The 13,466-nt window shown below is 47.3% G+C and overlaps 1 protein-coding gene across 9 annotated transcripts in view; it reads right to left on the minus strand.

Moving 5' to 3' along the window:
* MACF1 (microtubule actin crosslinking factor 1) overlaps positions 1-12,951 on the minus strand; it is a 327,256-nt gene extending 314,305 nt beyond the window's left edge. For 3 of the 9 annotated variants that reach the window (XM_049695359.1, XM_049695342.1, XM_049695331.1), the window contains exon 1: positions 12,634-12,920. In XM_049695359.1, coding sequence (XP_049551316.1) covers positions 12,634-12,727 — 94 coding nt within the window. In that variant the 5' untranslated portion in view covers positions 12,728-12,920. Of the gene's footprint in view, positions 1-12,633 lie in introns of all 9 variants that reach the window. The other 6 variants (XM_049695322.1, XM_049695320.1, XM_049695358.1 and 3 more) reach the window with 5 other exon arrangements.
* Positions 12,952-13,466: the final 515 nt, after the last annotated feature.

Below are 13,466 nucleotides of genomic sequence, written 5' to 3' on the forward strand. Positions count from 1 at the left end.
AGGATGCAGGAGAGGGAGGAGGCTTGCATGAAGCCCAGGGTCCTGGCTTGGACAACTGGATGGGTGAGGAAGGCTTTCACTGAGCTGGGGGACCCAGGAAGAGAAGCAGGTCTGGGAGCAGGGAGGAGGACAATGATGCCCATTTGGGACGTTATCAACTTTGAGATGTCTGTGGGACAATCGTGTGGAAAAACCCATTGAGACGGGTGCTGGAAGCAGCCGGAAAAACCAAGAAATATGACCACCCCCACCATTTGCAAAGTGGTTCAGTTTGTGAAGTGCATCATATGCATCTCATTTGACACAGTCTACACCCTGAACAAGATCACAATTAGGTTGGAAAGTTCAGACAAATATACACAAAAAGTTAAGTAACAAAAAAAACCAAGAAATGCTACAAGGCAATTTTGGTTTGTGATGAACTGCAAGAAAATTATCTGTTATACTTAAACACAATAATCAAATCCCCAGGACTTCCCTGGTGGCACAGTGGTTAAGAATCCGCCTGCCAATGCAGGGGACACGGGTTCGATCCCTGGTCCAGGAAGATCCCACATCCCGCGGAGCAACTAATCCGGTGTACCAAAACTATTGAACCTATGCTCTAGAGCCCGCGAGCCACAACTACTGAAGCTCGCGCGCCTAGAGCCCGTGCTTTGCAACAAAGAGAAGCCACCGCAGTGAGAAGCCTGCAACCACAACGAAGAGGAGCCCCCGCTCGCAGCTACTAGAGAAAGCCCGCATGCGGCAACAAAGACCCAACGCAGCCAAAAAAAAAAAAAAAATCCATCCCCACTCAGCTTTCTAATCTCTGGAGCTTTTATTTACTCAACTTTCCATATCATCACAAGCCTATTTGTTGAAGGTATTATACATCTTTACAAGTCAGAAAATGAGATGTAATCAACAGGAGGACGTAGAGGAGGAAAGAATGCAGGGGTTTTGGCTCTGCTTTTAGACAAAGGCAAAGGGAAGCAGCTAACAACAGCCACAAGGATTATTATACGCTGCCTCTATTAGCCCCCTTAGTATTGCCCCCCACACCGATCGTCTCTTATTAACACTCCAACTGTGCCACAGCTCCGTCAGCTCCTGCCTCTCATCCCTTCTCAATGGCATATTCACGCTAGGGCCTCCACCGCCTCACCCCTTCCCTGGAGCCGCCCAAAGGCTGAGGAGGCCTGAGCGATGGGAATCTAATGCTCCCTCTAGCTTTGTCTTCCACAGGGAAGGTGGAGGGAAATTCCAGCCCCTCACAGACGCCCATTCTTCCTAATAAAGGCATTACTACATGAATAGTGTTATTATACTAATTAAAAATAATAACAATAAAAACAATGAATCAGTCCTCTGGGAGAGGTGAGGATCTCAAAGCACCCCATCTGAACTAGTCTGGTTCCTGTTCTCCGTTTGGGAAACTAACCAACAGAGGCTGGGATGGGTCCTACATTCTTACCCCCAGAGGTGCCCCAGACCAGGCCAGACCAGCTTCTTTCCAACCCAACACTAACCCCATGGCTCATTTCTGGTGTTTGTGTGCACACGAGCGTTTGCAGTAGGTCTGGGATGAATTTCCTCACGTTACAATTGTACAGAGGACCCAGGTCTTCCAGGTGTTCTCCTGCCTACCACTCCAGCCACAGGTCACGGAGACTGAGGGCCCCATTAGGATCCTGACCCAGCTGTATGGAGAAGGGAACAAGACAATAAGGTCCTGCATGACTAGAAAGGACATTGAGAGGAACTGCCTGGCACCAAAGGGCCATGGATGGGAGCTCCCTGTCACTCTGGTTGGAACAGAAGATAAGCGTTGACTCTGTCAAACCCCTTTCCCTCTGCACGAGGTCACTTTTTAGGAAACCTTCTACCGGGAAGATGATAGCTGCATGAGGAGCAGCCATCTACTATTTGTTCAACTGCTTATTCATTCTTTATTGTCTCTTGTCATTTGTATCATCTGTTGTATACTTTAACGCCCGGGGGCAGACAGAGGGTTTATGAACTCTACTTATTCAGTGTTAGATACTGTACTACATTCAAAGAGGCTCTTAACAGAGGCATTTTTGCTGATGGTGATGACAAGGATAGTAGAGGGCGTCCATACATGCAAAGCAGCCTGCCCTGGAGTAGACCGTCCACTGCACTTTGTGAAACCAGAGGCAAGGGACGAACAAGCATACACACACAACTCTTGCAGGACTTAGAGAGAAATTGTACCAGATCAGCCAAACCAGGGACAGAAATGAGATCAAAGATTCTCCAAATTAGTGGAGACACACCTTCCACTCCCAGGGGTGACTCACATCAAGTTTACCCAACACAGAGTCCAAATTTACAAAACAAAGAGCAGAAAACAAGTCACAATGTGGAGAACATACCAGTTAACAGCTAAAGCAGGTAGAGTGGGTCAAAGGAGTAAGACCTAAGTCAACTCTGAAGGTAACCTAACACACTACGAAATATCCTCTATAGTAGACTAAAGGTGAAGAACCCAAGCAAGTAGAGGACAAAGGAAAGGGTAACTAATACACTTTGTAGATATAAAGGTCAGATAAACTCTGAAGGACACTATCATGATTTGAAAAGTAGTGATTATATTGAACCTGCTAAGGTAAGGCAGGGAAGGTTCTGAGTCATGCGAACAAATCCATCCCATTCGCTGTCCGCCTGCCAAAATAAACAAAAAGGAGGCTGCATCCCCCACAACAGCCACTCTGTCTAGTCTTGCAAAGAACCTGATCTTCACAAGCCTGGTCCAAATAGAATAGGGAATACTAATCCCGCAGTCTTCATGGAAAGCACAAACATTCCTAAACTCAACTGCCCTGGGGAGAGTAAGTGAAGCTAGCCCCTGAGGTGTATGCCGATGCTAAGCCACTCTCCGTATCAGACGGTGAGATGAGGATTAAAGACCACAGGTGACAAAAGCCTCTCTCTATGTCAAGAGTCAAGATGCCCCTGACCACAAAAGTCAGATTAAGTCAACAAATAGAGAAAAATCAATTTCTGACATGCACTTTAGTAAATGATATAAAAGAATACAAAAGTTACATATATGGTTCCTGCCCTGAAAGAGCTTACAATTTTGCTGGGGGCACAAAATACAAGTCAGCCACAGAATACAATCTATAACAAAGCAGATGTTACTTTTTTTTTTTTAGAAAGACCCCTTATTCTGTAAGGACCCCTTATTCTTCCATTAAACCTACACTGGAAAACTTGGATCCTGGATCAATCCACCTGTCTGCTTTCTCAGTATCTACACTCAGGTTGTTGAGTGCTTCAGGGGCCAGAGGGAAAGAACAAACGAATGCACCCTTGCACTCGCGCACACACACAGCCCCTACTCTCAGCAGATAACTTCACCCCCTACTTTTAGAGAGAACAGAAGCCATCAGGGGAAATTCCCTCGCCTCTAATCAACCAACTTGACCACCTGCATTCTTGCCTTCCTCCCTCTTATCTTTCTCATCAGGCACATTCCTCTTTTGACTCCAGATTCCATGCTCTCATCGATTATTCTCTCCCTCCCTTGAATTTTATTCTTTCCTCTGCTGACTCTTCCCAAACAGCACTTAAACACGCTTGAAGTCTCTTCTGCGTTACAATTAACAAACAAAACGCCCTCTACCCTGCATTCCCCTCTACACAGTCATGCCTTCCTCCTCTCTGTTCCATCAAAGTCTAGGTTTCAAAACGCACTTCTCATTCACTCCCCAGCCCACTGCTTTCTGGACTGCACTTCCCACATTGCCACTGAAAATGCTCCAGGATAGGTGACCTTTCTATCAGAGCCTGCAGCCCTTACCTCGCTTGACCTCTATATAATCTGATAATGTATGATACACCTTCCTTCTAGAACTCACTTCTCTCCTCTTCCTCCTACATCTCTGGCCACTCCCTTTTGGTGGACAGTTTCCTTCACAGGATCCCCTTCCTCTGTTCCCCAAACCACCCTCCCTTTGGAGTTCCCCAGAGTTTTTCTGTCTCAAACCTCTTCTCACTGTAAACACACTTGCTCAGCAATCTCCTGGTCCGTCCACTCCTGTGGCTCTGATTCCAGAAGCTGACAGCTGCCCCATCTATAGCTCTCCTGAGCTCCACACTGTATACAACCACCTACTGCAGGGCACCTCTGCCAGCATCCCACAGAAACCTCAACCTCAATGCAACCAAAGCTGAACTCAGTACCATCCCCTGCACCAGCACTGCCACCACATCACTGGAAATAACCTTCCTCTCCTTACACTCCCAATTTTAGTTAATGACACCCCCCACCCACACAGAAACCTGCAAGTCATCCTAGGTTCTTCCCTCTCCCTTCATATGCCACATTCAATTATAGGTGTCAAAATACATGGGGGCTTCCCTGGTGGCACAGTGGTTAAGAATCCGCCTGCCAATGCAGGGGACACGGGTTCGAGCCCTGGTCTGGGAAGATCCCACATGCCGCGGAGCAACTAAGCCCATGCGCCACAACTACTGAGCCTGTGCTCTAGAGCCCGTGACCCACAACTACTGAGCCCGAGCACCACAGCTACTGAAGCCCATGCGCCTAGAGCCCGTGTTCTGCAACAAGAGAAGCCGCCTCAATGAGAAGCCCGCGCACCGCAACGAAGAGTAGCCCCCGCTCGCAGCAACTAGAAAAAGTCTGCGCACAGCAACAAAGACCCAACACAGACAAAAAAATAAATAAATAAATATATGGATTTTACCCCTTAACGTTTCTTGATTTGTCCACTTTACATTACTAGGTCCACAACCTTAGTTTACACTCTAATCACTCCTAAGTTACTGTAACAGCCTCCTAACTAGTCTGTCACTAGACTTGCCCCTCTCCAATCCTCCTTCACGACTCTGCCAGAGCAGGGATATTTCTAAAATGTAAACCCAACTCTAGTCTTCCTTGCCTAAGATCCTTCAATGGCTCCCAAAAGCCTGTAGGATGAAGTCTAAACTCTGCAGTATGATATACACAGCCAGTCAACATTCTAGCTCTGCCTACTTTTCCTACCTCATCTCGTTTCTCCTTCCCTCACATCCTGCACTCCAACCTTACTAAGATTCCATATTTCCTCTCCTAAGGCTCTCTCATCCCTACTTCTGTTCATGCTGCCCAGAATGCCCTTTACCTGAACTTTTTGCCTAGAGTTCTGAATTCTTTAGGTGACAGCTCAGTCATTTCCTCTTGGATGCCTTCCCTGGCCCCTTCCCACCCTGGCTGTCATGGGTACTCCTCTTCACTACCATGGCACCAGACTCATCTGTTGGATAGCACTCCCTACAATGGACAGTAATTGTCAGTTCACCAATATGTTTTCCCTGTTAAACTGTAAGGTCATAGAGATGCAAGGACAGTATCTTTGCTCCTTCAGCACCTTGCCTATTGCCTGGTTCAGAGTAGACACATTCAATAAATGATTACTAGTTAAATGAATGAATGGATCCTCCAAACAAGCCCCCTGACACCCTGGGAGATTAGCACTTCAAGATATAACGGAAGATTTTAGAAGGGATTTAAGAGGATTTCTTATGCAATTCTTGGCAGGTATTCCTGGAAGCATACAATGAAGGTTGTCCAGAGAATGGGTAGAATAGGTATTCTGAGGCACTCAGCATTGTTAGTTTAAATGAGAAGTAAAGACGAAGAAACACAACCTCAAGTCATAGGTTCAAAGGCACAGCCCTATCTAACAAGTTCAGAATGGAGTAAAATCTTTAAAAGAAGATTTTTATACAAGAAAGAAGATTTTGTTTTGGAATAGCCCTGGCGTGAGGGGTAGTTAATTCTTTTTTTTAAGGCAAAATCTTCTAGAAAAGAGTTAGCAATGTTAGTATAGTATCTGAACTTAAGTCCCTGTACCTGCCCAAAATGTCTCTCAAATATGCCCACTCCCTCTTTAATAACCCTTAATCTAACCTCTTGACTCAATTACAACAGTGACCTCCTAGAGAGTCAGTCTCCGCTCTCATCCATCATTTACACAGCCACTACGTTAATCCTGTCCATTGCATAAAACTCAGGCTCCCCATATGAACATTCACAGGACCTTCTTTCCCTCCACCCCTAATCTTAATATTTTTTCAATGCTCCGAAGTGCCTCCCACCTCCCCACTAACACACTCCCCAACACAGTATCTGCTTATAGCTACTGGTAGAATACAGTGTACGCAGTGAGTTTATTCACTGTGAGTGACCAACTGAAAAACACAGCCAAAAAAAAAAAATCCCTTCCTATATATCTCAATCCAACATGCTCCTGCGGGTTGAAACCATCTGAACTCCAAAAGACACTTCAAGCAAGCTTGTTCTTTTCATCAACACAAAGGAACTGTGTTTACATTTCTGAGGAAAAATGATGAGAGAAATTTGCTATGGTAAGAGGGAAGCCAGCAGTACAGCTGGCAAAGCCCTTGCCCAAAAGAAAGATGCTGACTGACCAATTAATTAACTTGTCCTAGGCAACAACCCAAATCATTCCTGATAACAGGCATACATCCCTGATGACTGACACATGGTCATGCAGAAGAAAGCAGTTTTGAACAGAGAAAGAAAAATAAGTGTTTGGGCCCAGTGAAAGCAGACTCACAATGTAACACAAATGTATGGAGCCAAAAGCAAGCTAAGGGTATCAGATCCCAGGCTGGCTAAAAAGGGCCTATCCTTGAGAGCTGCATTCTCTCCAGCTAAAGCACATCTATCTGTTAATTGGCCTGCCCCTCCACACTCCCCGCCCCCCCTCCCCCGACACACACACGGAAGGCATATTATCTAAAGTTCTATACACTGTCCTGTATTTTTTTACCATTTTCTACATTAAACACATACTACTTTTACAATATGAAAATAAAATTGTTTTAAAATATGACTTGAAAGTGCTATGACTGCCCTTTCTCTTGAGAGAAATTCCCTGCCAATCGACCACATGCAAAAGAAGTATAAAAAGTCCCTACAATGTAAGAGTATAAAACCTCATTAGGGAAACAATTCTAACAGACATGAGGCAATGCAAGAATAACACAAAACAGTATATAGTTAAAGAACTAATTATGAGGTAGACATTCTAAGAGATCAGGGAAGGGAGAGATGAATGTCTGATAGAGGAATGGAAGAAAGGAGGACATGCATGGAGGACACAGGGCTCGTGCTTAGCTTTAATTAAGAAGAAAGAGATAAGACTTGAAGAATCAGAGAGAAAGGGAGAGGGCATTCCAGGAAGAGAGAACAGAAAGACACAGAGGCAGGTATGAGGACCCGGGGGAAGGATTACTGAGACCTGCCCAAATGAAGCAGAGAACCAGTCACAGTGGATATAGTTAGGTATGCAGGACAAGTCAAATTATGGAAGGCCCCAAAAGCTGGAGACAAAGAATCAGAAAGTCAGTGTAATTTATTCCAGGAACTGAGGAGTTCTGGAAGGAAAAATAATATTTTATTAGAAGTAGCAAAAAAAGTTGGAATAAACATTCTTAGATACTGCAAACCAAGCCAATGGGGCTGAAAGGGCTCCTACAGGCCAGGAAATTAGTAAATGCCCCTGACAGAAGCAAGAGAACAGAGGCTTAAACTCCAATCAAAACCATGAAGAGCAGAAGCAGAAGCTTTAGCACACCACACAACCTAGCTGCAACGTGGCTCAACATATAATTACCAGAAGCAGAAAGGGCCAACCTTACTTAGTAAAAGGAGGGCCTGAGTGTTTTCAAGATCATTGAGAAAACACTACCAACTCATTGTGCAACCCATAATTGTTCACTTGTGACTTTGATCCTGTTCCCAGATGTGCACTCTGAAGTATTCTCTCTACTGTGATCTCTAAAACCTGAAACTGGCACTGAAAAGTACCAGGACAATAAGGCCTCAGCTGATGCATTTCCCTGGTGTTCATGATGTCACCTGCCAAGCAAGCAAGCAAGCAGTAGCTCTCATAAGCACTGTTAGCACATGCACACGTTTTATGATTTCAACAGCATGAACGTGGCCAAAGCTTGTGATTTCCCAGCAGACGGACTTGACTCACTTTCTGAATTAACAGTGTTCATGTCCAAAAGTAGCAATTAGTCTATTGTTCTGTCTAGAAGCTATCCACTCCATTTCATGGGCTGTATTCTAAAAAGGAACTTAAAAACTGAGTGTACATTTAACCAAGAGGTTGCTTCAGAGTATCGCTTAAACAATACCAAATCCTAAGCCTGTATTTTCCAACCACTGTGTTAACAAAACTTTATCACTTTGCACTACACTGCTTTTGTATAAAAATTTCAAAGTGATTTATATACCATGAAACCTCTCCCATAATAAAAGAAATCCTTCACAGTTCAGAGATCCGGTAAGCCACATAAGGTGTGTGACTGTAGTTCAGAGGCTAAAAACTGATAACAAGAATGATACTTATATACAATGATACTAACAACTAAAGCACTGTCACAATCAACCAAGTCACTGCTCTGATTTTTAAATTTCCTTCTATAATAGGAAATTATAATAGGAAACCTTCATCTAGAAGCCTGGATCCTCTGGCTCTTGGGCAATAATTTAAGTCTCTGCCTAAATTTGCCCAGGTGTATATATAACACTTTCTTTACAGGATATTATGGAGGTCAAATAAGATGATGAATATGAAGCTGCTCTGTAAAATACAAGGTACTATATACATGACAGTTTTTCTAAACATTAATGGCCTAATATGTGCCAAGAGCTCATTTATACTCTCATGAATCCCAAGGAGTTAGTATTATCATCCCCATTTTAACAGATGAGAAACACAAAGATCAGAGGTTAAGCAACTTTTCCAAGGTCACACAGCAGAAGGTAAGTGGCAAAAGTAGGACTGAAGAAATTCAAAACCTTGTCTCTTTCTACTATATCATACTGCCTTGCTGGTTTTACATATTAAATAGTAGGTAGACCCTTCACTCCCAACTCTCTGTGCGGTGAGTTTTTTAAGTTCTTTTCTGTGATATGATAAACAAAAATCAGTCCTAATTAGCTTCATATAACCCATGGCACCTAGTGAGAACTCTGAAGTTTTTAAGTACCAGACAGTCCATGTTACCAACGTTGAAATGTGAATGTTCTCTTTTATTCCTAGTCCAGCCTGGCATGTGAAGGCTTTTCAGTCTTTAGGGCTTTGTGAAAACAGAAAGTATAATTCCTCCTGAACCAACTTACATATTACCCATGCTGCTTAACCAACCACCTCGAATCCAGATTGTGTTTGTTTTTAAACCTCCTCCCTAAAACCTAAAACTCTGTCCATATGTGGCCTAGAATAGAGTTTGACTCTACACTAAGAAAAGAATCAGATCCGGGTCCTCCTACCTCTTCAACTACTGTTCTTTCTTAGTTTCCGTTGGTGTTCACAGGGACCTCAGTCTACAGAGCAGAGAACTTTGTGATGGGCCCATATCATCATCTGGATGAAACATTCCTCTTTTCTTTGTTTTCATGTTTACCAAGCAACCATCTGATTACAAGCTTCATAAGCACTTTGGTATAAGGAAAAGGGTGCTCCAGATAGCAATGTAAATATTTCCAATCACTGCACAGGTATGTCCTCTATTATGAAGTAATAAAATTGGCATACAAATGGTTGCTTTATTTTTTTTTTTTAACTTTCAATGACTGACTCCCCCAGTACCTATGGAATAAAGCCACAAAAGGATCTTTACAAGCTGGACTCAGTTCTTTACAGTATCATCTGCTCCCACAAAACTCTAGCCCTTCAGTCACATCCAACTACTCCTGTTCCTCGAACCGTTCATCCCTTCATGCCTTTGCACGTGTTATTTATTCCCTCTGCCTTCTCCCCTCCATACCGCCCTCCATCAGTCTAAATACCATTCATCCCTAAAGGCTCTCTCAAGTGTCACCACTTTTGTCAAATCTCCCAGTGAACCCCAAGTAGGGTATTCATCCCTCCTCTTACTTCCATAGTACTTTATCCACACCTCTGTTCTAGCATTTATCATGTTTTGCATATATCTTTCCCGTGCTAGATTGAATAACCAAGGGCAGGATCCAGATCTCATTCATAATTCTGGCATCTCCAGTGGCTAACGCTGTGTTATCTCTAACAGGTATATAACAATTGTTGGTTGGAGGACTGGAAGAATGAAGAACCTACCCTGACGCTGTCGGGGTGCTGCCCACTCTGAAAGGTTAGGATCCAGAGTTATTACCTAATACCTCCTGTTTGCTGGCCAGTCAGGCTCTGAAAGAGGCTTTGGGATATTTAGGAAATAAAACAGAGTGTTTACGTCCATGCTAAATCATCTAATCCTGCCAAAACCATGCTCATGACCAGCATACAGGAAAATGGTTGCCAAGCACAATTCTGGAAAACCAGTGCTTGAAAACCATCCTTAATACAGCTGCAATACATACTGCTCTATTTCCTTCACAATGCAAATGCATCACTTCCCTTCTCATCTTTGCCCCTTCCAGGGCAGTTTACGCAGCTGAAAACTTTAGCTCTCCTTCAGAATACAAAAATCCTACTTCATTTGTAGAAATGAGGTGACTACAAATTAATAGCAGCAGAAAGAGAGATCCAAGTAATTTAGTGGCCAAACAGTGAGTGTCTAGGACCCCATCATCATCAATATCTCTTTCCCCAAGTCTCTCCAAATCTAATTCCTGGCTTTAACCTCACAAACTACCTCCCCAGCTCACTCTATTGATTCCAGCTTAGGCAAACAGTTCTCCAATAAGGTAGTAAGGGGATTTCTAAATCTGGAAAATGCAGAAATTCCACACAGCAAAGTAACAAAGGCCAGGGTGCTAATCCACCCTGACTTCCCAGTGAGAATGGTGCAGTGGGGGGAAGAGAAATTCTTCTACACCTATCATAAAGCAGACTGCACAACAGACTCATACAGCTCAAGTTAATTTACTCTGGCCAACCATTTTTGACTCATTCTTCCCCTCAAGAGAGAGATCTGTGTCTGGGAAGGACCAAATTCCTATACACCTGATCAAAGTCCTTCAGAGGAAGGCCAAACTGAGAGAGACAGCTAAAAGGACTGGACACAGGAGCCTCTCCTGGAATACGCTCTGCTTCCCCCTTCTTTCCTAGTTTCATATGGCAGCAATTCAACTTCCTTTCAGCTGGAGGCCACCAGCAATATGATTCATTGAGGTACTTGGATTTCTTCACCTATTTTTGTTTTAATTCTGCTGGTTTTTAAAGCTGTAACAGCCGAGACAGGCTCAGAGGGTCCTCCCTCTGAAGAACGCAGAGTTGCTCAAAAGCCTGCAAAGGAAACTTAATGAAACCATCCACTTAGCAGTATTTTTTTTTCAATGAAGTTCAGCAGCACAATCTAACCTCTTTGTGCTCTGAAATGAACCACATTTCTTAAAAGAAAGACCACAGGGGGGTGACAGAAAACTTGCTGCAGGCAGGAAAACCTGGACAGCTTACAGGAGCTAATGCAGAAGAGAACAAGTAGAACTCCCAAGCAGGTCCATTTCAGCATTTTACCTCCCTCTCTCTCTCTCTCTCTCTCCCTCCCTCCCTCCCTCCCTCCCTCTCTCTCTGCTGCATTCCCAAGCAGAACTCTAAAGGCATGAGGGAAAAAAAAAAAAACGTTTTACAGCTTCTTCATTAGTTTCCCTTCACTGAGTAGCTGCCGTAAGCAAGTATGCTGGACTCGGTCAGAAGGGCTGAAGTTTCCTCTCCTTCAGATGAAAAGAAACTAAAGGCCCAGTCACAAGGGCCCCAGCTGAATAAAATAGGAGAAAGTGCTGCCTATGTAGTTTCTGGGAAAATCTCCACGTCTGTGGAAAGCACAACTGCCACACAAAGCAAAACCCCAGAACTGGATGTTAAAGATCAAAGCAGGGGCCTCCTAAGGCCACGCATCCCTGGCTTCCACTAAGGGGCACCTACAGCAGTTAGGGAAATGCGGTCCACCGAGACTCTGGGCCTGTCAAAACTTTCTCTGCAGATACCCGGGCTTTGGATAAGGCATTAACTTGCAGAAGTGCTTAGCAAAAGAGCTTCCAGGGGCGGAAATCCGAGATCCAAGACAAATCTTTGGGGGGGGGCGGGGAGGGGGGAGCATAGACCCCTGCCTCGATCAGGCTGGAAGCCCAGGGGCTGGGGGTGGGAGGAGGCCTCGCCACCAAAACTGCACATTCACCGACCCCGGCCGACGCTCGACCGCTGCCCCCCCGACCCCCAAGTCACCAAGGTGGTTCATAACCTCGGCTGCCACGCGACTGAGCAGAGGCCGAGGGAGACAAAAGGGGACGAGGGACCCTCGGCGGGCACGCGGAGGTCCGAGCCTCTCCAGGAACGGGAGGCTTCTCCCGCCCCAGCTCCTCCTCCTCTCCTCCCCCTCCCCGCACTCCCCGCCGCGTTAGGTCTCCGAAACAGCGCCCGGCCTCGCCTCCTTCCAGCGGGGGCCAGATAACAGGGCACTAGAATGTAACTAGTGCTGTGAAGGCGCCGTCCCAGGTGGGAGAAGGCTCGGAGGCTCATCTCAACTCTGGAAATGAGCCGGTCCCGGCCCCCGGCGGCTCCGGCCCGGCCCCAGCGCCGGTGGGCGCCACCCCGCCCGCCGCCCCACCTGCCGCGGGCCCCGGCTCCGGCCAGTCCCCGGGCCGCCCGCCCGCCGCCGCCGCACCTTTGTAGCGCTCCAGCACATCCTCGTACGCCTGCACGAACTCCTTCTCCTGGCTGCGGTTGGCCGGCTGCTGACCCGGCACGTAGCCGGCCATGGCCGCCCGCGCCGCGCTCTCCCGGGGCCCCGGCGGGCACCGCTTGCAGGTCCGCGCGCTGAGGCGACGGCCCCAGCCTCGGCCTTTTGTGCGGCCCGGGACGGCGGCGGCGGCGCCCTGGCTCTCGGCTCTCCGCTCCGCGCCTGCCCTGCCGGCCTGCCGCTCGCTCTCCGCTCCTCAGCCCGCTCGCGCTCCGCCGCCGGTCCCGCTGGCGTTTCCGCCTCCCCACCCCTCGGCTCCGCTCCTCCCTCAGCCCACCCCGCCCGCGGCGGCGGCAGCGGCTCCTCCCGTCAGGAGCGCCAGGCCCGGCCCGCTCCCCGCCCCTTTTCCCGCCGCCTCCGCGGCCCGGCGCGTCCTCGGCCCCGGGGCGGCCCCCCCAGGTCCCCCCCCCTCCGCCACCACACACACACACCAGGGGCTATGGACCTCCGCGCGGCCGGGCAGGGGAGGGGGCCGAGGTTGGGGGCCGGGAGGCCAGCCCCCGCGCGGCGTTCCGCCGGAGCCCCGCTGGGTGGGAGGCCCCTGGCGCGTCGGGATGAAAGGCCTGGCCGGCCACAGGGGCCGCGAGAGGCCGAGGCCCACTACGCGGGGCGGGAGGGCTGCCCCGCTCGGGGCGGACCCACACCCGGAGCCGGGACAAAGGAGGGAGCCCGCTCCCTGGAGAGAAACCGAGCTGGGCCTGTGCGGCGGCTGGAGAAGAACCCAGAGACACTGAACGGAAGGGAGCGAGCCAAAGACC

Source organism: Orcinus orca, chromosome 1 (genome assembly GCF_937001465.1).
Source record: "Orcinus orca chromosome 1, mOrcOrc1.1, whole genome shotgun sequence".
In the NCBI taxonomy this organism is placed as follows: Eukaryota; Metazoa; Chordata; class Mammalia; order Artiodactyla; family Delphinidae; genus Orcinus; species Orcinus orca.